General features: G+C 50.2%; 6 protein-coding genes across 6 annotated transcripts; 2 read left to right on the top strand and 4 right to left on the bottom strand.

Moving 5' to 3' along the window:
• Positions 1-6,092: 6,092 nt before the first annotated feature.
• BDV17DRAFT_280247 (uncharacterized protein) lies at positions 6,093-7,807 on the top strand (the record flags this gene model as incomplete). Its single annotated transcript, XM_073759850.1, has 6 exons — positions 6,093-6,131; positions 6,177-6,295; positions 6,340-7,133; positions 7,272-7,379; positions 7,485-7,540; positions 7,592-7,807. The coding sequence occupies 6 exons, from the start codon at positions 6,093-6,095 to the stop codon at positions 7,805-7,807; spliced, it is 1,332 nt and encodes a 443-aa protein (XP_073618185.1).
• Positions 7,808-9,632: 1,825 nt separating this feature from the next.
• BDV17DRAFT_256672 (uncharacterized protein) lies at positions 9,633-10,348 on the bottom strand. The gene has a single exon (XM_073757097.1). The coding sequence runs from the start codon at positions 10,103-10,105 to the stop codon at positions 9,647-9,649; it is 459 nt and encodes a 152-aa protein (XP_073618186.1). The 5' UTR covers positions 10,106-10,348; the 3' UTR covers positions 9,633-9,646.
• Positions 10,349-13,169: 2,821 nt separating this feature from the next.
• On the bottom strand, positions 13,170-14,627 carry BDV17DRAFT_280248 (Zn(II)2Cys6 transcription factor; the record flags this gene model as incomplete). The annotated part of the gene is made up of 1 exon (XM_073759851.1): positions 13,170-14,627. The coding sequence occupies one exon, from the start codon at positions 14,625-14,627 to the stop codon at positions 13,170-13,172; it is 1,458 nt and encodes a 485-aa protein (XP_073618187.1).
• Positions 14,403-16,668, bottom strand: BDV17DRAFT_256678 (glycoside hydrolase family 13 protein). Its single transcript, XM_073757098.1, has one exon. It carries the CDS (start codon positions 16,608-16,610, stop codon positions 14,874-14,876), a length of 1,737 nt encoding a protein of 578 aa, XP_073618188.1. The 5' UTR covers positions 16,611-16,668; the 3' UTR covers positions 14,403-14,873.
• Positions 16,669-16,785: 117 nt separating this feature from the next.
• BDV17DRAFT_280267 (MFS maltose permease MalP) lies at positions 16,786-19,510 on the top strand (the record flags this gene model as incomplete). Its single annotated transcript, XM_073759853.1, has 3 exons — positions 16,786-16,831; positions 17,220-18,806; positions 19,500-19,510. 3 exons carry the CDS (start codon positions 16,786-16,788, stop codon positions 19,508-19,510), a joined length of 1,644 nt encoding a protein of 547 aa, XP_073618189.1.
• A 5,818-nt stretch (positions 19,511-25,328) lies between these two features.
• On the bottom strand, positions 25,329-26,246 carry BDV17DRAFT_288904 (uncharacterized protein; the record flags this gene model as incomplete). The annotated part of the gene is made up of 2 exons (XM_073761518.1): positions 25,329-25,814; positions 26,208-26,246. 2 exons carry the CDS (start codon positions 26,244-26,246, stop codon positions 25,329-25,331), a joined length of 525 nt encoding a protein of 174 aa, XP_073618190.1.
• Between the last annotated feature and the right edge of the window lie 49 nt (positions 26,247-26,295).

The raw sequence follows: 26,295 nt of genomic DNA on the forward strand, positions 1-26,295 counted from the left end.
ATCAAGAGTTTATATTTCATGTCAAGCCTTTCAGCTATGACAGACCGTGTGTCATTAGGCAGAGACTATCACAGGCTGCGTAGTCTGTCCCTTTCTTTCTCTCTCTCTCCTATCAGTTATTGGGCCCTGATCCCTATCTACAGATTTTCTGGTCCTTTTCCTCGCCCCCAGTGTACCTATCTATGCAGAGCTTTCCTCGGATTTTATTAATTGCTGGGTATTGGACTGCGCCAGAGCCCACTCATCCCACAGCCCATCCCATCCCAGCCCATATAAGCAGGTCACGAAGCAAAGGTTTGATACAAGCCAATACATCTGTAAATGAGGATGCACGCATAACTCAACCCGATTCTGGTCTTGAAGGATAGGAGTCTGTTCACGACTCCCGCCAGCCTTCAGAGGGTATTGCATCTAATGACTGTTTGGATCTTTCCCCTTCACCGAAATTTGCGCGCCCATGATTTCGTTATCGCGGACGACCACACTACTGGCCACCAATCCGAGGTAATCCTCTTACTGCGGGCTGATGCCCCTACGGATTTCGACATATCTGCCGCCATTTGGGAATGTGATGAGCGATATATAACTTTGAGTGACGATGAGACGCGAACGGATGTCGATGAAAGAACTAGAATTGACCAGTGCATTGATAGGCCTGCTTCAGAATTTGGCCCACGCCCTGAATCAGCAGTCCGACGGAAATTTCAGGCTTTGGATCCCCTCACTATGCGAATTTGACGCGCAGGATGCGCGCCAATAAAGAGAGGAACAGGTAAGGTGATCTCGCATAGTTAGCAAGCATCTCGGTGCATGACATGGCCTCAAAGCTATTTACGGGGGTGGTAGTGCTCCTCTATCAAGATCGGGATCCAGGAAGCCTGACCAAATAGAACATCTCAATGAACGACAAAAAAATAATAATTCAGGACACCGTGGCAATAGCAATCCAAGAACCTCAAGCGCGAAGAATTGACGGCCGACTCTTGACAACTCCAATGGGACATCACAAATGGACGAAGATGGTCCCTTCCGCATGGAGGGAAGGCAGATGGGCAATCGAAGCATGCTTTGGGTGAATAAGGATGTGGAAACGGAGCAAGTGCCAATAGAATCCCCGGATCTGACAGCGGCGGTCATCCGGCTACCCGAGCGATTGATTTTTATGGCACCAGTCTACGTGGAAGGGGGAGTTGCCCAGGCTTTGCGTGACACATGCAATAGCTTACGCAAGACAATCACACAAAGGTAAGGCGAGACACGGGCACAGTGGTGGAGGTATTGCTTTTGGGAGACTTTAATCAACATGATTAACTCTGGAGATGACGTGTCTTTGGAAAGACAAGGCGAAGCAGATCTAATCATTGACTTCATGAATGAGTTTGCTCTCAGCAGTCTACCTAACCGAGGCACAAAGGCATGGCATGGTGGAGGACAGGGTAGAGACTATGAGTTAACAATCGACCTCGTCCTTGCCTCGGAGAATTTGACAGATTCCACGGTAAAGTATGCAATACATGGGACAGAGCATGGCTCTGACTACCGCGCAATTGAGACCGTTTTTTATGTCCCGAGGCCGGTTTCAAAATGTCAAGAACAACTTCTGCTTAAAAACACGCCATGGAAGGAGATAAACGCCAAAATTGCGAGAACCCCAGACGCCACCCCATCAGACAGCACGGTGCAACAGAGAACCGACTGACTAATGTCTGCGGAGTTGGAAGCAGTACATACCCTGACTCCAAAGGCCAGACCGTCAACATACGCAAAGCGCTGGTGGACAACGGACTTGACACAGCTCTGCTATACATACACGTACTGGAGGAATCACGCCCGCGCGAGAGACGGGCGGGTCGAATCAAAGCAAACCTGGAAGAGACGGCAGAAAGGGCGGCGAAGCAATATCATGCTGCTATCCGGCAACAAAAGAAAAAGCACTGGAAGGAGTTCCTTGCAGACAATAACAACATATGGAAGGCCGCCAAGTACCTGAAGTCTGGAGAGGATGCGGCATTCGAAAAGGTACCGCAGCTGGTTAGAGCAGATAGAACCACTACCACCGACCACACGGAACAAGGAGAAGAACTATTAGCCAAGTTCTTTCCTCCGCTGCCGGACTATATTTGTTAGGGGACGAAGTGCTGTGTGTGTGTCTATTAAAGAGTCTCGATGGCGAATCCAAGTCAGTTGAATGAGTCCTTCAAGCCATGAAAGGCGAAACCTAGTATTTACACCTCAGGCCCTCTTGTCTATATATGTCGACCGTACGACCTGTTTATTTAGGATATCGGATTGACGACCTCGGATCACCTAGGTTTATGCAGAATTGTTCTGCTATTTCCACGGTTCAAAAGTTATGTCTCTATTATCTGTGTGTTTAAACCACCGTTTGCAGCTAGATTGAGAAATCAGACCTTCATTCTTTGATCTTATTAGTGGTTGATGTCGAATAATTTACGCCTAGGCTGACGCTCATAGTTAATTGCTCCTAGGAAAACTGGAATCGCCGATCCTTGTGCGCGCTGAAGGATACGGTAAATATCTGCTTCACGCGACACCTCCTTCCAGCGCCGCGAGGTAGTGGTAACTTTGAACAGCGCACTAAAAGAGCCACGAAACTCCATCAAGGTGAAATTATAGTCCAGATCCTTGTCAAGCTGCTCCTTAAGTATCTGTACCAAAGTCGCGGTATTGACCGGGTGTCGGTTGCTCTGTTTGCCAGAGATATGGAGTTTTATATTAGGATAGAGAGGATCTATTAAACTACCTTGCTGTAGACCCAGAAGGCACCGTTACGTGCACAATTAAGCTGCATGTCGACAAGATTGCCTGCTTTGATTCTCTTGCGTATCTATTCGGGGTGCGAATTACTGACTTAGGGGCGACAATGTGACCTGACTGATTCCCCTCTTCTGTCCGGCGTAAGTGTTACAGTCTGCGTTAGAGTCCGAAGAATCCTCTCGTGGTGGACCATCCGGTAATGGTGCGCATCCAGAGGATCGTGTCGCCATTCGGCGGCCCTTGGCGACAGGCGATCCAACCAGGGAAGACAATGGCAGGTACTCAGACGCAGTCTGTTCCGAACTAGTGTATTCAGAAGCAGCGTATTCTACACCTAGAGCATTCTATTATACATCTGTGGCAGGGATTTACGCACGCATACTATCAAAACTGGCATGCTATATTAGTAGCCGCGCCCGCGTATTATTCCGCCAGGCTTGATCGCGACAAGAGGAACAGAAACTTATCAAGCAGAGGCATAAAGCTGTCATGGGCCCTTCGTACGAGGCTCCCTAATCTTGTGAACTCGGTCGACGACCTCGTCTATCTCCCATTCTCCTGTCCATACCAAGCACCTTTGCTCATTCCATTCCTTGCTTACCCCTGCTATCCTACCTAACCCTTGAACCCTTGTTAACCCCTGCGAATCTGCTCATTCATCAGGCCTTTCCTTCGAGCACTCTCTAGGGGGCTTCTCAACAAACCCTTCTTGTGTCTATAGCACGGTTTAGCTAGGCAATAGCACTTCGTCCCCTAACACTAACCACGTTGATAATAGTAGCTCAAATACGGCCGAGCGGACAGGGAAGCCCTGTTCTCTGTGAAACAGTAGTAAAAGTATAAAATAAAAGCAAAAAAACATACAACAGCTGGGATTCGCATGTGGTCACCCACCATACTACTAACCAGCCGGCGTGTGGCTTAAGTACGGCTGAGCGGACGGGAAGCCCTGTTCTCCACACCCTGTGGTCGTATGTGTTAGGGAGATCCAGGTTAAAGCTAATAAGGGGGCAACTCGAGCGGAGCAAGCATATGCTCTATTATTATTCCTATCGCCGTGGTAGCACGCTTGTGCTGTTCCATAAGCCTTCTGATTTGGGGCGCTGAGAGTTGGTGGTATTCGTGGGGCATGGGGAGCTGTAGGCAGTTCTGTGCATAGTCTCGTTGGCTCAGTTCTTTCAGGGGCCGTGATGGTGATGATGGACTATGTATATGCGACTTTGTGATTAATTCGTCTCTTATCCTGAGTTATTCATCGAGAGACGGTGCTTACTGGATTGCGCTTTAGTAGGCATATCTACCAAGGACACACTTGATGCCATATGGGCTCTTGACTGCAGAGAGTCTGCGCGATATATTTGAATTCTGTAGACAAGGGTCCGGTACTTAGTTGATGTTTGGGGTACCACGAGGTCAGTATAAAACGACCCAGCGCCCGGAGATACCAAGGCCCAGGCATTGGGATTCAATTCAAGATGGAGGAACCCACACCGCCCAAGCTCTATCGTTGAGGGGTTGCAAAGGTCGATGAAATGAGTCCTCGTGACTGTGAAGAACCTGCTTCGCCGGGGGTTTATGACCTTAAAACCACTTCGGCATTCACAAAGCCCCATCAATCACCAAGCACGGTCGAGCGAGAGGTAAGTACACGAGCGCAACCCGACGAGGCGGATTCAATTCCACCAGCATAAATACCATCGTACATATCTTCCAAGGCACTCAATCCGTTAGGGTTACTTATAGCAGTATTACTTGGATTGTACCAAGGGCCCTGTCCTTCTCGCCACATTGTGGTCTCGCCTTGTATCGAACAGTGGCACTGAAATCTCAGCAATTGGATCTTGAAAAACGATATGCTGTCGTATAATACAGAATACCTTTTCGTTTGCCTCAATGCCAGACAGGCAAATAAGCTGAGTTTTTAATTCTACCCTACTAGTTCCTTGGGATCACTAAGTTAGACGCCAAGTCAACTGTGAAACAAAGTAAGATTTGGTGTGCGGTCTGTGCACAGCCACAATACACAAGTACTTTCTGTGACAACGTACCTAGAAGTAACTAGAGTCCCCCGATGCGAAATAGGGGCATCCGCGAACTAGATTGACAATGTAAGAAAGCACATTCGCGCTGGACAATACCGCGGTGGCTAACAAACAGTAATTAGCCCACTTCGTCAGGAGTAAAGATAAACTACGTACAAGGCTCGAGCGGGGTGGTGCTCAGCTTAGCTGTCGAGGTCGCCACCCTGCAAATCAGGATCTTGCGATGTCGAAATTCGTGAAATCTGCGAAAGAATCTTTGATCTATACTTGATTGACAGGATTGACGGAAGATCATCATAGCATATCTCTTATCTTACTCCGTACATTCATAACTCGCTTCGTAAACGGTGCCAAAGCGTACCGAATACCAAGCAACTGGTAAGGAAGCTTTTGCGTAGTCTCTTTATTCTGAATATACTGCGTACTTAGTGGTATAACGGCTCGTGCTCCACAAAAAATATCGTACTCGTGCAGATGTTTGACGAGTAGGGTGTCAATGTATTCTGATAGGGGCACTAGTGTACTATTACTTGGCTTGCCCGCGTGACTCTGTTGACGATGGCCATTTCATTAAATAGATCATTATCATAGTCTATGTAAGCGTAGTACTAGTACTGGACATAATACACGAAGCTATCTGTTTTTGGAGGGAACTAATTCGTGAATGGAGAATTCAATGTACCCCGTACGCGTGGTTGATCGACGATATGACAAGGTAAATCCCTGGACTGGACACCGTGTCCTGGCCAATGGTCCAGTATTTGAGTGCTCACGTGGGTGAGTCTGTTCTGGTTAGTGGCAGGGTCTGCATTGGAGTATGGAAGAAGTGGGTGATTTGCACTGCCCTAAACGTCTTCTGTGGATAACCGCGCGTCCCTGTTACACTGTTTTCAACGACATACAACGGGAAAACAATTCCTTGCAAACCGACTGGCCCCAGTGGTAGTTTACGACAGGATAAACGTGCTGAACGGGCGCTCAGTTTATGTCTCCAAACTCCAAGATTTCTGGAAGCCTAGCTCATGGTCTGTATCGCAGCATACATACTGTATCGCCCTAGCAGAGTGTATCACTTGTGATTGAGGTTTGGTTCAGCAATTCTTAGAGTAATAGATGAATAGATGGATACCTGGTCTCTGCGATATCCCAGGTAAAATAGTTGTTCTTTCTTCATATATATATATATATCCTCCCAACATTCTCCTGTCTATATTACCCCTAACAAGTCAAACAATTTTAACTTTTCTATTCTCATTTATCCTCACTCGTCCAATGGACAATTCTCCCGCTCTAGCTCGGGCAAGAAAGAATGTGCTGTCCAGAAGAGAAATCGAAGGCATGATTGCGGATGGATAGCTCATCATTATCCTCGGTACTAATGTCTTGAGGCTTAACTCTTGGGTCAATCGTCACCCAGGAGGAGACATAGTAATCAAGCACATGGTAGGAAGGGATACTACTGATGAAGTAAACGCGTATGTGCCTGTCTCTACGTACGAACTGTAGCTAACAATCGCAGACTGCATTCAGCCAAAGCCCTACGAGCAATGCGCGCATACCAGATCGGATCCGTCGAAGATCGATGGGTTAACTTCGTCCTACCCATCCAAGGAGGCCGCTTCAGGTCCTACGACTCCAACGACGAAGACGTGGAAGACGTGGGCTCAGATACTTCCAGCAAGCTCAGCTCCAGCCCGCCGTTTACGATATTTGACACTGTGGAGGGAGAACATGAGTTAAGACGTTGCCATTTAATGTCCACAATATCCTCATCTTCCAGCCTAGCTCCGGGGCCAGAATCAAGCAAGCCGCAATTCCGTGTCCTGGATGCGCGTACGCAGCAGGAAATAGCGCTTGACAAGGCACAATACCCCCCTCTGGATGCCGAGCACCAACATACCATCACCCTCAAGTACCGTGCCCTTGACAAACAAATCCAAAAAGAAGGTCTCTATAACTGTAACTACTCTGCGTACGCAGTTGAATTCCTCCGCTACTCTATCCTATTTACCCTTTTTCTCTTCTCCCTCCAGAACTCCCACTTTGTCCTCGCCGGCCTCTTCCTTGGCTGCTTCTGGCACCAGCTCGTCTTCACAGCTCATGACGCAGGACACATGGGTATCACCCACGATTTTAATACAGATACAATCATTGGCATCATCGTCGCCGACTTCATCGGAGGCCTCTCCCTTGGCTGGTGGAAATGCTCCCACAATGTCCACTATATCATGACAAATTCCCCTGAAAACGACCCAGACATCGAGCTGATGCCCTTCTTCGCTGTCTCCTACTGCTTCTTCACAAATTTGCACAGTACATACTATAACCGGCTCATAGAATTTGACATCGTCGCCTAATGCGTTATTAAATATTAACACTATCTCTACTACCCCATCCTCCTCTTCGGCCGCTTTAACCTCTACTTCCTCAGTTATGCCCACATCCTCTCAGCCCTGAACCCGCGAAACAAAAACCAGGGCCCCCTCTGGCCGCGCTACCTCGAATTCACCGGCCAGATATTCTTCTGGACCTGGTTTGGATACGGGATCTGCTACCTCAGTATCCCGACCTGGCCCTCTTGAATCCTATTTATTCTAATCTCGCACTGCGTTACCGCGCCCCTTCACGTCCAAATAACCCTCTCGCACTATGGAATATCCACAGCCGACCTCGGCGTCACAGAATCCTTCCCTCAGAAAATGCTCCGAACAACAATGGACGTCGATTGCCCCGCCTGGCTAGATTTTATCTATGGCGGGCTATAGTTCTAGATGATTCATTATCTGTACCCACGGATTCCGAGGGATAATTTGCGCCAGGCGCAGAGATTGGTGAGGGAGTTTTGTCAGGATGCACGTATCCTATATGCGGTTTTTACGTTTGTGGATGGCAATCGGAAGGTGTTAGGGCGGTTGGGGGATATTGCGAGGCAGGCGAGAATTTTTGAGGAGGGCAGGAGGGAGGCTGCGGGCATGATCGCCAAATAGAAATATAGCGGGCGTTATGGATTCCAATTATCGTTGTGGATCTTGGAAAGCAAGAGAGTTGATTTGAACAAATCCATTCCTTACAGTAGCGGCAGATTCCTGACAGGCTTGCACATTGTCGATATATATAGTAGACCCAAGCGTTGTTCACATACCTATATGGCGTTACATGTTTAGCCAATTGATCGCGGGACCTGAATCGAGACTTAGGGGTGCGGGTGTATACTGTTTCCCCGGGTTCGACGTCCTATGTTATCTAGGTATCTCAACAGGCAAAACTAATGCAGTTCTGTAAATATAGCACTCTACAGATTGATTCTAGTCAATCACCACTGGTATCCCATGGAACTCTAGATAATACCCATGTTATGAATAAACAGGACTATTCGAGGTAATAGCCGGCTCGTCTCACATGCGGATATACGACTAATCACTAGTTACAATAACAAAGGCACAAATCAGAGAGCAGGCTTTTTGAATCTCGACACCTTGTACGCATGGGCCTCACCTAGTGCAGATTGGGTCTCGTACGCCAGGAATGACTTGGATATGGTTAATTTCAGACTAGATCACTGGAGGAGTTGAATGCGTCCATAGGACGATTGAGCTGGCCCTTTCAGAATTGATCTATGTACCCCGGCTAACCATGGTCTCAGACAAAAAAGGTATGCTCGAGAGTATTAAAAGAAAGAAAAAAAAACATACAACAGTTGGGATTCGCATGTGGTCACCCACCATACTACTAACCAACCGGCGTGTGGCTTAAGTACGGCTGAGCGGACGGGAAGCCCTGTTTTCCACACCCTGTGGTCGTATGTGCTTACTCAAACCAGAGCATGATTCATATAGAATGCAGCACATGTTCACTAGGTGAGCTTGGGTGAGCTACTCACTACTGGCTCACCTGCCCGCGAGCCTCACTTGTCTCGTGCAACTTTCTTATCTTGCCCAGTTATAAGCCTTAATACTCGCTCCCTTGCAGTAATCAATCGGGGATTAGCTGCCTAAGCGATTACTTCAAACGCTGGCGCAACTGGGCCGCCTAATTTGGCCATAGAAATGTTGCTGCTTATTCAGAGTAGATGGACTGTCAACGTGAAGTTGTGACGGGGAAATCCAGATAGCCGGAAATGACCAAGGGGAGGATAGCTTGACTACTGTCAGACTGAAGGTAGCCGGTTACCTCGGTGCCTCAGGCTTTCGAACTACTCTACCAATCGAGAAAGGTCAGAAAGTGCATGATATCCATTTGATAACGCTCAGAAACATCTATCTATCTTAGGGAACAAGAACACTGGTAATTAGCGAGGACTTCTGTACTACGTGAATGTATTGTTATTGCCCCTCCATGCAAATGGGAGGCACCCGCACCTCAACGTCCTTTCAGGAGATCACAAGGCTGACAGCCCGAGTCGGTGGTCGGCGGTCAGAACCTTCAATTCCATTCTACTTCTTCCGCCGGACTCGCGAGATAGGACAAATATCCCCTGAGCTTGCCTTCCATGAGATCACCCCTGGGGTCAAAAGGCAAGGAAAGGTAGAGTTGGCATGAATGTATTACTAAACAAGCACTGACAGAGCCCTGCCAGTTAACTATTCAGCAGAACAGCAGACTACTCAATGCCTTGATGGACGGATATGACCTTATTGACCACCTACTTAGTTAACAGATAGGCACCTTTGCCGATACGGACAGACCTTGCTCATCCACCAACCATGGTGCTCACGGTGTTGCCAACGTAGTTAGGTATCAGTCAGCTGTCATGATGCCATCTTCTGCTGTAAATATATGCTCTAAAGTAAGAATCCACTGGGATTGACGGCTTGAGGAGACATTTCTTAACTCGCCCATTTCTCTAGAAATGCTTTCGTACAAGCTGCGGCAGTTATAGTAGCATACCTCTGCCAACCCTTTTTTTTCTTGTGGCTGTCAGAGTAATCACACACGCCCTTGATAACAAGGGCCGGAAATATATCACAGATACCAGAAGCCTCCATCTCAAAGGCAATCAAGTTGTGTTGTTCCGCAGTGGCATTGCGGTGTATCCCTGATTTCATGAATGTATCTCCTGATCCAACGGTAACAATATGCACTTCTGGGAGAGGAAGATAATCGGACTTGATAGACTCCTGTAGACGGGTTCGTTTGACTAAAAGCTGTATGTTACATCCGAGCCGCTCGCATGATAGAGATCTGGCATCCTGGCACATTGAATACGTCGTGCCATCAGAAGCACTGCATAGGTTGCAGTCGGAGTCTTGATGCTTGTGTCGATAGTCAGGCTGCAAAAAGTTCATCTTTGTTCCCGCCAGGAAAACTTGTTCTTAGCGGCCCAAGTTGCCGGCGCAGGGACTTGAGATTCCCCCAAACCCTGGCCTGGAGTATCTCCCTTCCTCTGGTTGACTTAAACTTTGATAGCGCGGGCTGGGCTTCGCGCGGTGCTTGACGCCGAACTTCGTGGCTAGGTCTGCTTGTGAAACCGTCAGGATACTGTCGGCCAAGGCCATATTGCACAAAGGCGTCGCTGATCACAAAATCTCCAAGAATAAGCTCAGAGTGGCCATCGCAGAAGGAACTCCGCCACAAATCCTAACCACAAGAGCGAGCTTGATGTTGGTGTAGGTAGAACGTGTAACACAAGGCTGCTTGGCATGCAGACTTCTTGCCCATTCCGGCCACGTGGATAAGAATAACATTGTGACTACTGATTCTGCCAATGGTATACGCGTTGTCATCTCCGGTGGCTTTTCCGTATTTTTACTCCCCCCAGACATGGTCAAAAATTCGGCTACTGCATCTGCCTCAGTTGGCAGAGCACAGAACACAGCTATCGTAAATTCCTCACGGTTAGCGGGGCGTAGGGCTGATTCTCGTTCACTCCTACTAAGATCTGACACCATGGAAAGCCAGCTCTTAGAGGCCCCAATCATCGCGGTATGCGTGGTAAAGCACTTCAAGCGGTGCCACAACCGTCTCGGATAAGCGCGAGCGCCTATAATCGAGTGCTGCGGCATGCTTTGATGGGTCGATGGAACCTTCTCTGAACAAATGAGACAGCTGTTCACTACTTCGACGTACGCAGCCCCAACGGCCGCTCTTAGCTGTGGTATATGTCCGCTCGTAGTAGTCATTGAGCGTTTCCTCGTTCTACAGGTATGTATTATCCGGCCTGAATGCCTTACCGGTGGCAATCCCACCAAGGACAACAGCCAATGCTAGGATATTGGGATATATATGGACCAGGTCATCTCCGTCCCAAGAATCTTGAAACTCATCCCTGTGATCGTGAAGTTTGGTAACCAGAAAGAGATGTGGCTGGACATGATCAGTTGCAGGGTTCCTTTCGTGCAAGAAATGGATACTATCATGCATCTAGGGCGTCATCATCCAGAATGAATTATAATACTGCCATACTGATCTGGCTACTGTATAGGCCAGGATTACCTTGACTGTTTTGGAAGGTGGCTCTCCTGTTCAAGCCACTCCGACAGGCAGCTACCGTCAGATGGGAGTATACTGCGCGGCCTCGCCATTTGGACAGTTCCTGAAACGTGCATACTGTTGTCGTGGATGTGCAAATGAATGTGGGCGTTTGGTTGCGTCTTAATCAGGACACAGCTGAGCCAGCCCCCGAATTTTAGTCAGATGACCTGTGAAAGATGACTAATACGCTGACTCAAAAATATCCTCACATGACCCACAAAAGTCAGAAAAAAGGTTTCAGATCATCTCACCTCTTTCAGATCTTACCTTTATCCACGTTCTTGCTTGAAATGGCAGCCTTACAGTCTAATGTAAGTTTTGTTACTTTATTCAGTCACGTGGAAGGGGTAGGGGTCATCTGACCCCTTGCAAGAGGTGACGTGACCTGTGTACACTGTATGTACTCCGAGTTCTGTGAACTCGCCCGGCCTAATAATCCGGAGAGCTTTTGCTCGGCTCTCGGCGGGGGCGCAAGGTTGGCTAGAGCACTGAGTTGCAAAACCGACCCTTTTTTCTTTCCCTTGGAATTTTGATACCTGAAGGCCGCATCATCAGCACGGTGCTGCGTCCCCAAGTTTGAAAACGTGGCAGCGAAGATTATACCTAGGAACCGATATCTCCGCTTCCTTCCATTGGATTGCCGACGGACGAGAGGACTGCGACTCTCGAGCTGGAGTTGGCAACGAATAAAAGGTCAAATCGAACCTCCTTTTCTTCGTGTTTATCATGCTCTGGGTCTAGTCGAAGTCGTGCCAACCTAGCCGGGCATCCTTCCGGTTATTCTCCTCATTCCATAGTTGACTAAATATAAGCAGGTTCCGAGAGGCTTCTGTAAGGTATGCTGACGATGCCACTGAGTTCATCGGTGCAACAACGGCTGGAGCTGGATGGGATGCTGTAGTTGTTTGGCTTGGCAGGTGAAAGTAGCTGGATTCCCCGACCTCTGGAAGCGAGCGACACTGGTGAGGGGCAAGGATGCGTCTTTGTTGGTCTCCAATTTGCGGTGTCAGCAGAGTAGCTCGCAGAAAGTGCCAATAAGAAGAGGAAGGGGACAGAAACACTCACACCATCATCATGGATGGGTTCGACCTCGGGCTTGATCTGCTTGGGTAGACGGGGACTGGACAAGTTACGCGCGACACGCTTTCAGGTGTTCATTTTCGCTATTCATGGTAGCAGAGGAGCAGAGCTTCTTCAAACAGCAGTGGTGGCAAGAAAAAACTTATATGAACTTGGGTATGTACGGCGGTTTTCGATTGAGAGAGAATCTGGCAAGGGGAGGGAGAAGGAAAGGAACAAGGAGAAAGGAGAAAGAAAAAGAAGTAAAAGTAAAGAAGACTTCATAAAAATAAAGATAGCTTGAGCTAGTCCCCTGCACCTGATGACAGGGTTTAATTCCTTCAGTCAAGGAAGACCATGATTCCTGTGTACATCTCTGAACCAGCTAAGAAATATTAATTCACCCCTTACTATGCTCTTGGCTGCACTCAAAAAGCCCTTTCTAATGCAAGCTGCAGAAGCAGTTTCCTAGACGGAACTCCGGCGCTACCTGCAGACAGTGTGTTTGCGCAGATTGTGAGGACACCATAAAGCTGGGTAGTTTACTGATTTATGAAAACATCCCAGCTCCTCTTCAAACAGGGGTCATTTCTTTACCGGGTTTCTCGGCCTACACCGAGCTCTACTCAACAGTACCAGGTCGGCTCATATTTGACGAAATATGGTGTACCTGTCCAGATCTGGGTAAGGATTGAGCTCCCAGCCTAGCTGATGGGACTGAAAGGTAAGCAGCAATAGGAGCTTTTAGCTTACGGAAATGGACTTCAAATGTAATCCCAACACCATATCAGTTTGTTATAAGGAATAAGAATATACAGATTAAGCCTCCCACACCAACTCAGCCGCTACCTGGACATGCGCAAACCGCTCCCTAATTAACAGCATCTTCTCAACCAAAATCCTCTTCGAAACCTCCTGCAAGTTACGAAACGTAAAAATCACATTCTTCATAAACACAATATCATCAATCCGGCTGCTCGTCTCCTCCAGGCCCACTACCGGCCCGTGGATCACCACATCCGCAATCGTATTCACAATCTCCAGCAACTTGCTCACGATCGACGACCCATGGATCTGGATCGTGTTCTGCGAGATCTTGGTCAAGAACTGCCGCAGCTGGTTGGACAGTCGAAGCGGCATCTCCAGTGACAGCGACGGGCACGATGCATGCGACGAGAGCAGACAGTTCGACATGGCCATCTGCCACAGCAGCGTGCGCATCCACTGCCGCGTCACGACCAGGTCCGCCTGCTGCATATCTGTTAGTAGGGACACTTCCAGCTCCCATAGCTCGTCGTCGAGCTCGCGGTGTTTCTGTTCGACCCATGAAACGGTGACCTGCGCGCGGTCGCCAATCCATAGGCTGATGAAGGTGGGTTCGAGCAGGAGGAAGGTCTTGATCACCTGTGTCCAGCCCTGGGTGATGCCGGCCCCCAGAGCTGGATCGTCCTCGGGGAACTCGGTATACGGCGACAGGGTTGACGGGGTGAAGTGCACGACGGACATGAACCGTTCGTGGATGAAACAGAGCCAGTAGAGGCGCTGGCGGCGGGATCGCTCGGGGAGGTCCAGCGTCGCCATGAGTGATTTATCATCGATGCGGAGCAGGTGCAGCAGGCTGATTGCTTCGCGGAGGTAGAAGTAGCCAAGGTCGTACTCGCCCAGGCTCATGTAGCACATTTGGATGTAGACGGAGGTCACGGTGCGGAGGATGGAGGGGCGCACGCCCGGGAGAAGGGGCGTGCGCAGCTCGACGGCACGCTGCGTGAGATCTCGGATTTCCTCTGAGACGTGCGATGCTACGATGTTTGACTGCGTCAGGTCGATCGTTACGCCGGTGAATGCGTAGACGAAGGCGGCGTGGTCCCTGTCGGTGTCCATCTTCGAGATGGATTCGCGGATTCCGTCGCTGGTCATGACCGGGTGGAATGGATAGACGTACAGCATGTACTTTGGGATCAGATCATGCAAGAAGGCCGTCGATAGAGGGACGGACAAGTCTGGGGGGGAGACGGGTCCAGTCCCCAGGGAGCTGCAGAGCTGGGTGGGTTCAATCTTTCGCTTTTTCGTCGCTAGCGACTTGTACTCTGAGATCAAAGTACCTCGACGGACGGCGCTTTTGCGCGATCGAGCGCCCTGGTTGTCAGTGTACGTACAGCGCAGGTCCAGGTGGGCGCATTGTTGGCAGCGTTGCTGGCCGTTGCAGCGCACTTTGCGGCGTCTACAGGGGTCGCAAGCTTGGAAACCGGCATATCTGCGCGGGCGGGATTGATCCATAGCTGAGGCTGGTAAACAATGACATCGAGAATCCAGAATAAATCCAGATAAAATCCAAGTAGAACCAGGCAGCCTGCAGGTGGAGAGCAAAATCGGCAGATGCACGAGACACAAGGCATGCGGGGAAGACAATTTGATTACTGTAGGCTAGCTGTTTCTAGAAAATGGCTAACTTCTGTAACGTCCTATCTCTGATGTGGGGATTTAATATAACCCATTTAGCTGGAGCGCTAGCGTGCTAGGGCTCTATGGTGTCAACTCATATACTCTTCCCTCCCATGGCTGCAACTCCGTGCCCTCTGCGTTGCCTCCAGCACTGCTGATCAGCAGCTTCAAATCCCGATCCTCAGCCTGTGCAGCCTTCTGTGGCGAGTCAGAAAAGTTCAATGTCACCAGTACGGACCGTCCAGCCGCCGTCTTGACATAGGTAAAGACCTCGCCATTCTGCTCGTCCAGGAGCTCGAAGATCCCAAACACAAACAAGTCCGCATATTCTTTACGCAGCCGCATCATCGTCTTCCAGAAGGACAGAACAGAGGAGGCGTTACACTCCTGTGCTCGTACATTAACCTCCGCGTGGTTGTCATGAGCCCTCATCCACGGCTTCGCAGACGCCGAAGAGAAGCCCGCGTTGGGTTCTGCACTCCACTGCATCGGCAGTCGAGCATGGTCTCTCGCTAGATGCTGCATCGCCAGAAGGGCTGTTTTCAGCTGATCGGGATCGTTGTTGCTCATCTCCCGCACCATGTGATAGTAGTTCGTACTGTCGACGTCTTTGTATTCCTCAACGCCCCATTCCTCAGGAGCGTTGACCATGCCAATCTCCTGTCCCTGGTAGACGAACAGCGTGCCCGACAGAGTGCACTGAAAGATTGCAAGCATCTTCGCGGACGCATCGCGCAGCTCTGGGGACGTGTCAGACCCAAATCGAGAGACAGACCGGCCTTGGTCGTGGTTCTCCATGAAAACCGTCGTCCAGCCATCTGTTCCATTGAGAATATTCTGCGTCCGCTGGATCGCGGTTTTCAGTTCAGGCAGAGCCCAGTTTCGCTTGCTTGTGAGGAACTTGTATTCTGTTCCCATACCGAGATCGACGACGTCGAACGAGAAAACCATGTTGAGCTGTTTCTCTGCTGCAGACACATACCGCAGCACCCCCTCCATGGTAGGCGTCTGCGCCAGCTCGCCCACGGTCATGGCGTCGTACTTCTCAAGCACCTCGTTCATTTCCCTAATATACTCGTGAATGCGAGGGCCGTTGCAAAACAGCGAAAACGCAACCTGGGTATCGGACTCCGGGCTCACAACCGGGGCATCAGGGTAAGTCGGGTCCTTGCTATACATATTGACCGTATCCACGCGAAACCCGTCCACGCCCTTCTTCAGCCAGAACTCCATAGCCTCATTGTAGATAGTCTGTCGGACCTCTGGGTTCTCCCAGTTCAGATCCGGCTGCTCCACGCAGAACAAATGCAGATAATACTCCTGCGTATCTTCATCCCACTCCCAGGCCCCGCCTCCAAAGATACTGCGCCAGTTATTTGGCGGGCAACGCTTCCCATTCGCATCGTACTTGGCCGGTCTCCAAACGTACCAATCGCGCTTGGCGCTCGATTTCGAGGCCCGCGACTCTTTGAACCACTGGTGCTCGTGGGATGTGTGGTTAACCACAAGGTCGAGAATAACTCGCATCCCCCGAGTATGGCACGCATCGATCAGCGTCTGCATGTCTTCAAAGGTGCCGTAGGGCGGGTACACCGTCTGGTAATTGGAGATGTCGTAGCCCATGTCATACTGCGGGCTATCGTACATAGGGCAGATCCAGACAGCATCAACACCCAGGGATTCGATGTAGTCCAGTTCGGAAATGATACCGGGGAGGTCGCCGATGCCATCGCCGTTGGAGTCTTTGAAGCTTGCTGGATAGATCTGGTAGATGATCGAGTTTTTCCACCATTTTGGTTCTGTGGGTGTAGATGGCATGATTGGTAGGTGTTATAGGGATGATTGATTCTATAAGGGGCACGGAGCTCGCGGGGGGGGGGGGGGGGGAGAAGGAATGATGGCTTGGTTGATCGTAGACCCTCGATGCAGAAGATATATATAGGGCTGTATCGGTCGACTCGACCTAAACAGACCAATTCCTCCGATTGGCGCAATGTCGGACCGATGTGCACCCCCACTTGATCAGCTGGACGAGATTTGTAGCGTCGATGCAGGATTAGCCCCTATCTCGGTCCGACATTGGGCCAATGCGGTGGTGCTTGAATGCAGGGAAACTCGCTTGTTGGACCGACTGCATGGCTTAAGGCGAAAATCCGGGGAATTACAGGGGGCGGACATTCTCCGCAATATCCCCGAAACGAGGAATTGAACGCGAGCGATTCTTGCCAGAGTCCAGATTGCCTTTCGTTTGTCCATTGCTGCTACACCATGGTCTGACCGGTATTAGCTATATAAGGGCCTCAAATCCCCACCACATCGTCGAGCCACTCCTTATGACAATCACTCCATGACAATCACTCCAATCACTCTACTTTCTATTGTCGTTGATTCTCTAAGCTATGCAGACCGAAAAGTCAGCGAGGACAGACCATGTCGAGGAGGAGTCCGGCACCAAGCTGGGTACCTCCGAGGTCGTCGCCAGCAGTGAGGCCCAGGCAGCCCTTGATAAAGAACACGCCATGACCCCCCTGCAGGCGTTCAGAATCTACCGCAACGCCGTTGGCTGGTCCATTCTCATGTCCTGCGCCATCATCATGGAGGGCTACGACGTCGTCCTCATCGGCTCGTTCTTCGCCTACCCAGAATTCAACAAGAAATACGGCCATATCATGTCAGACGGCGAGTACGGGCTCGAAGCCAAGTGGCAGGCTGCCATGACCAACGCCATGAGCTGCGGCCAGATCATCGGCCTGTTCATCAATGGCATCGTCTCCGAGCGCTTCGGATACCGGCGCACCCTCATGACCTGTCTCGCTGCCACTGTTGGCTTCGTCTTCATCCTCTTCTTCGCGCCAAATGTGCAGACCCTCGTCGCCGGCGAACTGCTCATGGGCATCCCCCTAGGGGTCTACCAGACTCTCACCGTGACATACGCCTCTGAGGTATGCCCAGTTGCAATCCGCGCCTACCTCACCACCTACGTCAACCTCTGCTGGGTCCTCGGCCAGCTCATCGCATCTGGTGTCCTCAAAGGCCTCCAAGACCGCCCCGACCAATGGGCCTACCGCATCCCCTTTGCCCTGCAATGGGCGTGGCCCGTCCCGATTTTCATCGGCGTGTGGCTCGCCCCCGAGAGCCCCTGGTGGCTTGTCCGCAAAGACCGGCGCGAAGACGCAATCAAGGCCCTCACCCGGCTAACAACAACAAGCCCAGACTCAAACTCCTCGCCCGCCGCCAGCCCGCACGAAACCGTCGCCATGATCGCCTACACCAACGCCCTGGAGAAGCAAATCCAAACAGGAACCTCCTACTTTGACTGCTTCCGCGGCGTCGACCTGCGCCGCACCGAGATCGCCTGCGCCGTCTGGGCCGCCCAGAGCCTCTGCGGCGCCGGCCTGATGGGCTACTCCACCGTCTTCTACCGGCGCGCGGGCCTCGAAGTCTCGCAATCCTTCACCATGTCCCTTGTGCAATACGCAATCGGCGTCGTCGGCACCTTCGCCTCCTGGTCGATGATGACCTACTTTGGCAGACGCACGCTGTACGTCGTCGGTCTTGCGGCCCTCGCTGCCGTTCTCGCCGTCATCGGCTTCGTCTCCATCGCTCCTGCAACCTCCACGCTGTCCTGGGTCACAGGGTCCATGCTGCTAGTATACACATTCATCTATGACTCGACTGTCGGCCCGGTCTGTTTCTCGCTTGTCGCTGAGATGCCTTCGTCACGACTGCGTACAAAAACAGTCGTGTTGGCCCGGAATACATACAATATTCTCAACCTCGTCACGGGAATCATCATCCCGTACATGCTAAACGTGGATGCGTGGGACTGGCGCGGTAAGTCTGGGTTCTTCTGGGGTGCACTGTGTGTTTGTTGTCTGGTGTGGTCTTTTTTCCGCCTTCCGGAGCCAAAGGGGCGGTCGTATGCGGAGTTGGATGTTTTGTTTGAGCGAAAGGTACGCACGAGAGAGTTTGCGAAGGCTGATACGGGGTTGTTGGAGGGTAATAGTTCGAGGGGTGGGCAGGCTGATGTGGGAGATGAGATAGTAGGAATAATTTGATAGTGTTTGAGTATATCCACAGAGGAGGGATGTAATGAAAGAATGAGATTAGGAGAGAATGTGAGCTGGACAAAACACGGTACTTGTGGACGACCCATGTAGCGGTTACAGACAACAAAGCAATTAAGCTTACATCGAGATATTGATTGTGAATACATATTGGCTGTGGAAATTTCCATCTATAATTTTGTATGCGAGACATGGCTTCCGGGTCGCCCGGGGTGCCGGGATGGCCGGGCGGCCCAATAACTACATGAGAATTGGTGATTGCAGGACAGGAAGGGTCAATATACCATATACTCTTGCGACAGCCGATACAGAATCTTGGGCAATAAGAGAGGAAGCTTACTGCATCGGACGTGGGAACCATTTCTGACAGCAAGATGTTTCTCAGTTCCTCGAGCTTCCGGAAATTGACACGGCAAATTCACCTATACCCCACTGTCAGCTGCTGATAACTCGCCAGACCACTACGAGTACTGGCCAATATCTTTCTACCATCCACCGAAAGCGTCGCCCCTGAATCCACTATGGACTGGCTGCCCCGCCTGCGCAGCATGATTGAAGCGTGTCAATTTGCAGTACTATTGGTTCTATATTTTCTGACAAATGATCTACCGAGAGGGCCTGGAGATAACGGTGGTCGAAGTTGTCGTCTAGCCATATACGCAAGCGGGTGGATACTCGAGGAATTTGCTGCAAGCATCGAGCACGGGTGGCACGTCCATATGCAAAACCTCTGGTCATTCCTGGAACTTATTATCATCTTCTTCGCGTACTTTGCATTTCGGGTATATACATTAGCAGATACAGAGGTCCAGTTAGCCAAGAGCCCACTTAATATCCTGTCTGTTGCGGCTCCCATCCTCGTTCCTCGTCTGGCCTTCAACCTCATGCCTGTTCACATAGCCGGTAGTATATATTGCTGTGAAGCTGATCCGCCCTGCGCTGTGGTGGCCGGTACTTGATTGCCATGTTGACAGGCAAGGAGGAGACAATATTGAAAGCATTCGACTACCATTCCAGCTTCACGGGTCCTTCCATGGGTGGAAAAAATCAATTCGGATAGAGTAATGGACGGCCAACGATAGATAAACACTCGAACAATGCTCCTGTCATCACAATTCTTGTCCTCCGCTTCAAGGACAGTAAAAAGTACAAGCGAGATTCTACGAGACGTTTCTGGTCCTCATCGATCAACGCAGGGCCATCCCAGCTGGCCAAATCTATCGTGTCGCGTCTACGAATTTCCGGCGCATTGTAGCGACTAGAGCCTGGACAAGTCGATTTTCGCTTCGTAGACATGCCAAAGACGGAGTGACTGAAATCGGAGATTCTCGCTATGAGGCCCTTCCTCTCATCCAAGAACACAAAGTAAACTCGTTACTACTTTGTTAGGTCCTGTGTTTCATACATTTAGTTCCGAGCAAATTACGTTGTGGCTTAGTATGCACTGTACCCCCTGACCTCTCCCCATGAAATTCCGCCTAACCAAAATCACAAAGCTGCAGATAGGCGCCGAGGCAACTTCACAGTCATAGTCAGTAGGGGTATGAGCGAACTACACCGGGACAACCGGTTATTCAGTTTCCACTCCTTCTTCTTATCTTTCTGCGTCTTAGTGGAAGTCTCTGTAGACTCCGGGATCTGTAGCCGGAACGGGAACTGGTTCCTTTCCAATCAACTGGCCCTATGCGAAGTCTTCTCCTTTGGACTGCTTGTCTGGGAAATCCTCAAGGATGGGCGGCCGTATTCTGATGGTCTCTGGATTCAGGAAGGAGGAAGCTCCGTCACAGTCAGTCTCGAAGCTCAGGAAGACTACTTCGATTGTCTAGGCCTCGATGGTCTCCTGGAGAGGGCCCTCAGTTTCCTTAAATTTGCCGGACTACCCAGAACCGAACTCTCGACGTTCTATCGGGTATTTACCTTAACGCTCAGAGACCATGCCGAAGCGAGAGCTGATATACAAACCATTGCGATGGCACTAGACATTTGGGACGAGTATTGCTCCTCCACTTAGTCACAAGTTGGCAATCTAACGGCGTCGAACCAGAGGCAATATCATTCCATTCTCGCCTGGTTTGGCTGTACAGTCGATTTTAGTTTGGGTATGCCGCGTTGACAATCAGGTTACTGGCACATCTCATTACTGACAAAGATCACTCCTAGGAGTTGGATCCTTGGGACTGGATTCCATGGGAAGCAAAGACCGAATTTGTCACGGAAATTCGAGATTTACTGGAGCAGCCAGTCCAACCAAACCACGCCGAACTTCACTCCATTCTCAGCCGGTATTATTCTGAGGGCTATGGCGTCGTGCGGGACATGAGTACTGCCATTAAGCATCCATACCAGGCAGCTCAGCTTGACAATATCGAGGCAACCTGCATGATTGAGATCTATCAGGTCATGTCGTCTCACTATTCTTCCGAAACTCTGTCACCTCTAGCATCCAGCAAGATACCCCAGGTTATCAAACGAATAAAGACAAAATGCGTACCTGGACAAGCTACCACATCAGATTTACTTGGCATAATCGAGCCCGCCAGATATGTTAAAGAATGGGATCGCGTGACAGATCCTATCCGTGGGACCAGAGGGGGATGAAACGATTTCTTGCTGACGCCATAGAGTACGGTCAACCTTTACGTGATTTGACCGTCTCGTTTGCGTCCTTGCTGTCGTCCCTCAACACGGGAACCTTTTACGAAGTGGCGGCCCGTAATGACCTTCCCGGGCTATGGGACGTCCTTGATCATATGGAAACTCTGGAGGATATGAAAATACTAGCTAGGGAGACTACAATGAGGTTTGGGGTCGGCTTGTGAATTCTGCGGCGAGCAGCGGCCAATTCAGGCTGCTCCAACAGCTCATTGAGGAGGGCCGCAAGAAGAATGTTGTGCACAGCTCAGCAACAGGAGAGACACCTCTGCACTTTCTATCATTTCTACAGGAGACCAACCAAGGCCTCTGCGAAATAGTCAGTAGTCTCGTCGCCCTAGGCATAAACATTGACGGCCCCAGGACATCGTGGGCGTGGCTTCAGCCCTTTAGCATTGAGCTGTATGGAACTCCGCTTCATGTAGCGATTCGAGCCAGATGCCTGCAGTCAGTTAAGGTTCTCATTCAAATGGGTGCCGATCTTTCTCTACCATTTGCAGACAACCCATCGCTACTGCACCTCGCCTGTTCCTTACATCTCCCCGATATCGTTTCTTGCCTGGCCCAGTCCAAAAGATTGTCATTAGAAGATATCAATGACGGACTCTGTGCAATGGCGTATCCAGCGAGAGGGTGATTGACTCACCAAGTTGGTTACGGAAACATTCCTTCACTCCTTATATGATATTGCTTTTGAAATCGATCGAGATAGCTATGGCACTAAGTGGTCGAAGCGATTTCCTAGCGCTCGCAACCTTTCGGAAGGACGGCCAAACACCAAGGCTGGCAGACAGGCTGGCCAAATTCGTACATGAATTTCAGAGCGAATCCAGGCAGAGACGACTGGACCTAGACGGTAGACCACTCACTGAATGCATTCGCCGGGGTCAGCGAGACCCAGAAGTCGTATTTGTCCTACTAGAACTGGGCTTCTACCCCTTTTCTAATCATGCCAGATATGACCTTCTTTCCGCCCTAGTCAATGAACCTGGATGCAGTCTAGATGACCCTTCCGGTTTACACTTCCTTCGCGTTATTCTAGGTGACAAGAATTTGTCTCCGCCTAATCAAACAAACCGGGAATGGCATGAATGGGTGAGCGGCTGGGCAACATATTTTTTGACATACCGTGTGCCAGTTTCGTTTAACCGCAAAATACCCCCTCTTCATCTTTGGGTTTCTAAAGAAGCAATTCAAGCAGTGCGGGTTGTGACGGATCTGATGAGTGACCTTGTCCCTCAAGTGGTACAATTGCATGACGACCACAACAACACAGCCTTCGATCTTGCTATTGACAGTGGTTCCATAGAGATGTATCTCCTGCTCATTTGGTACGGAAATACAACAATTGCCCAAGATTTGCGACGGGCAAGCCAGGAGGGGGGAAATCGTCTGCTCCCTGCTCTCGTCGCTATTCAACTGAACGAGCAGGAGCGCGATCAACTACGTTATGTTTACTTCCATCTAAGGCAAATTATGGGACACACTGGCTGGGGTTTAGAGGTTGCCGCTGACGCGCTAGAGAGGTATGGAAACTGGTTCTTAGAGGTTTCGGGCCCGCGCCATGATGCAAGAGGGCAGCCAGCTACGAATATGGGACTCGAGTCGGTATCAGAGGTCCAAGAAAATGCTCCTTGCGTCTGTTAGATTTTGCATGCACATTAAAGGCATTCAAGATCCGCGACTTGGCCAGGTGGGGGTTGCCGCGTCGGTAGTTCCCTTTGCACTCCGTGTTATGTATGGTGTTGATGATTTAAAATATCCGGAACCCAAACACCATGGTGAACACGGACACGAGCCATTCATTTACACCCTGCGCCGAGATCTCGAAGATTATGGTGCTCCATAGGAAGGCATCATGGCACCAGTTGTCCGCACCCTTCTGGGCTGGATCGAAGGAGAACTCAGCCAAGTGGAAGGAATATGTGCGGAAAATAAGTCTCCGTTGTATATAAGTCATGCAGAATAGTTCCTCACCCAAATTAACGTGGCCTATCTAGATCTAATATCAGGGACTTGTATGCCCATGACGGTCCCTCGTTGGGGTGCGGCACTGCACCGATAGAGAACGATGATCACTCCATATGCTCTACAATGCCCAGTCTCTGCCTTCACCTGGAAGAGGGTGATTGGTGGCAACTTCCCACCCACAATTTGAGTTCCCGTAAGAACCTCTGTCCGCGGTCTACAAGCCTGCCTATTGTCTGGTATTCCCCCTGAGGCATAGCCTGCAGCATTCTGATGTTTCCTAGCCGTCGGTGTTGAATGACTTTTATAGGAGCTCAACGTCAAACGCTGCCAATCCAAGCAAATCGACACTAGCACAGTAATCAGATCAGATATCTCTAGCTTACCTATAAGCACCTGGAAGTGCTCTGTTGTTGCGTACCGCTTGGTTTTCAGATAGACAGCCATCCTCATAGCAGCTATCTGTCCTCAATTAGCAGCCTTTTCGTGCCAGCCATTTGTGGTATCTATGTATGAAAGCTATTCGCGGAATGATTGTCTCTAAATAAGCCCTAATTCCTTCTGTAGCAGAGACGCAGGGAGAGGGGAGAACCCTCAATCAAAATCGTACAAATGACATGTCAGCACCTTTCAGGATATTAAAGCGACGCCACCTACCTCCACGGAATCACTGTACCGAGTCAACTCAGGCTCGTCAGCCATTGAAGTGCGTGACATTCTCATCATGTCTTTGTGCTGCCTTTAGACCCACCCCTGTTTCCAGTATGCCTTGATGTCATCTTGGCTCACCTTTCCTTGGACATCTCTGCGGTAGATGCGTAGGAAATAATGGCACTGCACAGGTTCAGATCCAACCGCTGGCGACAGATCACAATCACAGTTCCGAAGACAAAGGCTGCCTCGTCCCAGGCTCTGCGCTTTCGCGAAAGGAGACTGCCCAATCTGCTGTGGTCACCTTCCAAAATCCATCTATAATTCGCGTTTCTCATCTTTGTGTATATATCATATTTCATGAGCCAGGTAGCCCTTAGAGCATGTCTATGTCCTTTAGGTATTATAGTAGTGCGGGGAATTCTGAGCTGGCTTATTATCGGCTATTCACAAATAATAAGAATATTTATTCTCTTCTTTAGCCGATGCGGCGACATCTTTGGCTATCACCTAATATATAATGTTAGCTTTTTGTGCTTTGCTGTCTGGCCCATTGTGGCAGGAGCCAGTGTCTATTCAAATTATATCCTATTTATCTTTGCACGAACCTTACAAGGGCCCAGCCCTGCGAATACTGCTTACCCAAGGCTTAGCTTTTATCATCTTATAAAGCAGTGATATATTAAGAGCTCTTTTTACTTCTAACCACATTCATAATAGTAGCGTAAGTCAGCTGAGCAGACAGGGCGCCCTGTTTTCTCCGCCCTGTAGTAGTTATATGTACCTGCTGTTTATAGGACAGGAGATATATAGATAATGAAATAAAGATCATGACATTTAAAGTGATCTTGTATGCCCAGGGGGTGGGTATGCAATGGTAAGACAGATGTATATGTACCTAGTCATCTACTCCTTAGCAATATCCTCCCGGACCTCCACCAGTCAATCATACGGATCAACCTCCGTCTTATAAAACTTCCAAACCTTAACCTCCTCCTCAAACAACACACCCAGCTCCTCGTAAGTGCGCCCCCTAGCTCCGGCACCCGAAACGCCGCCCAGGCCAAACAAACTAGACAAGTCCCGGCCCAGAAATACGCTGATCGTGCACCCCAAGCCCACGAGGAGTTATGCAGCTGGTAGTTGGTCAGCACGTTGACGACAATACTGCTAATATTATACGCCGCCCGAGCAAGATTTATATTATAGTCTTTGCCTTGAGGCGGGCGGAGGAGAGTTCCGAGACGAGCGAGTATGTCACGGGCCTGATACTGATGTCGTAAACAAAGGTGAAGACCATCAGCATCACGCCAATTGGCGATTTCGCTGCGTTGTTAGACTCCGGTGCGAAGGAGAGACTGCCAGTGCTTATGAGCAGGGTGAAGAGCGCTGACAGGCCGAAGACGTGGATTTTGCGATGACCCATGTCCGCCATGAGAGACCAGGAGGCCATTTTGCCGAGGACGCCGAGCGCGCACTGGCCGAGGGAGAGGTTGAAGGAGTGCACCCCAGGAAGACCGGCCTGAGCGCAGGAATAGGCGATGTAGCCCATGAGATTCTGCCCGCTGAGCGTTTGCGCAATCCACACGCCGCAGACGATCTCTGTGCGCCGCAGGTTGACACCCCTGAAGCAATCGGCATAGCTGGTGCCGACGGAGAGGGACTTTTCGAGCTCGTTCGTGTGCTAGATCATTGTGGTTGTGCTGTCTGGGTCGAAGTCTTGGCCTTTTGAGGAGGTCAATCGCTGTACGGCACGTTTCGCGCTGGAGATGCCACCGCGGCGTACATGCCACCAGGGAGATTCAGGGGCAAAGAAAATTCCGATGGGGATAGGGAGAGGTCAGGCCCATTGGACAGCGAATGGAATACGGTAGGACCACTAGTCTCCGAGCTGAAAAGAACCACGGCTGACTCCAGCTGTCATGAACTGGCCAAATACCCAACACATATTGATGCATGTGGTCAGGTAGGGTCAGAGAACAACCGAACAGACCTCCGAGGCGTACGCTGTGGGGAGGGTCTAGAAGATACCCCAGGGGATACCAGCGAGAATCTCAGCAGAGAGAAGCATCAGTACGTTGACAGCGAAGAAGAAGATGAATATCACTGCATTCATTGCGATCAACGCATAAACCATTGCCCATCGATAACCCAGGCGCTCCGAT

This window comes from Aspergillus undulatus, assembly GCF_047715775.1.
Source record: "Aspergillus undulatus strain CBS 261.88 unplaced genomic scaffold BDV17scaffold_10, whole genome shotgun sequence".
NCBI classification, from domain to species: domain Eukaryota; kingdom Fungi; phylum Ascomycota; class Eurotiomycetes; order Eurotiales; family Aspergillaceae; genus Aspergillus; species Aspergillus undulatus.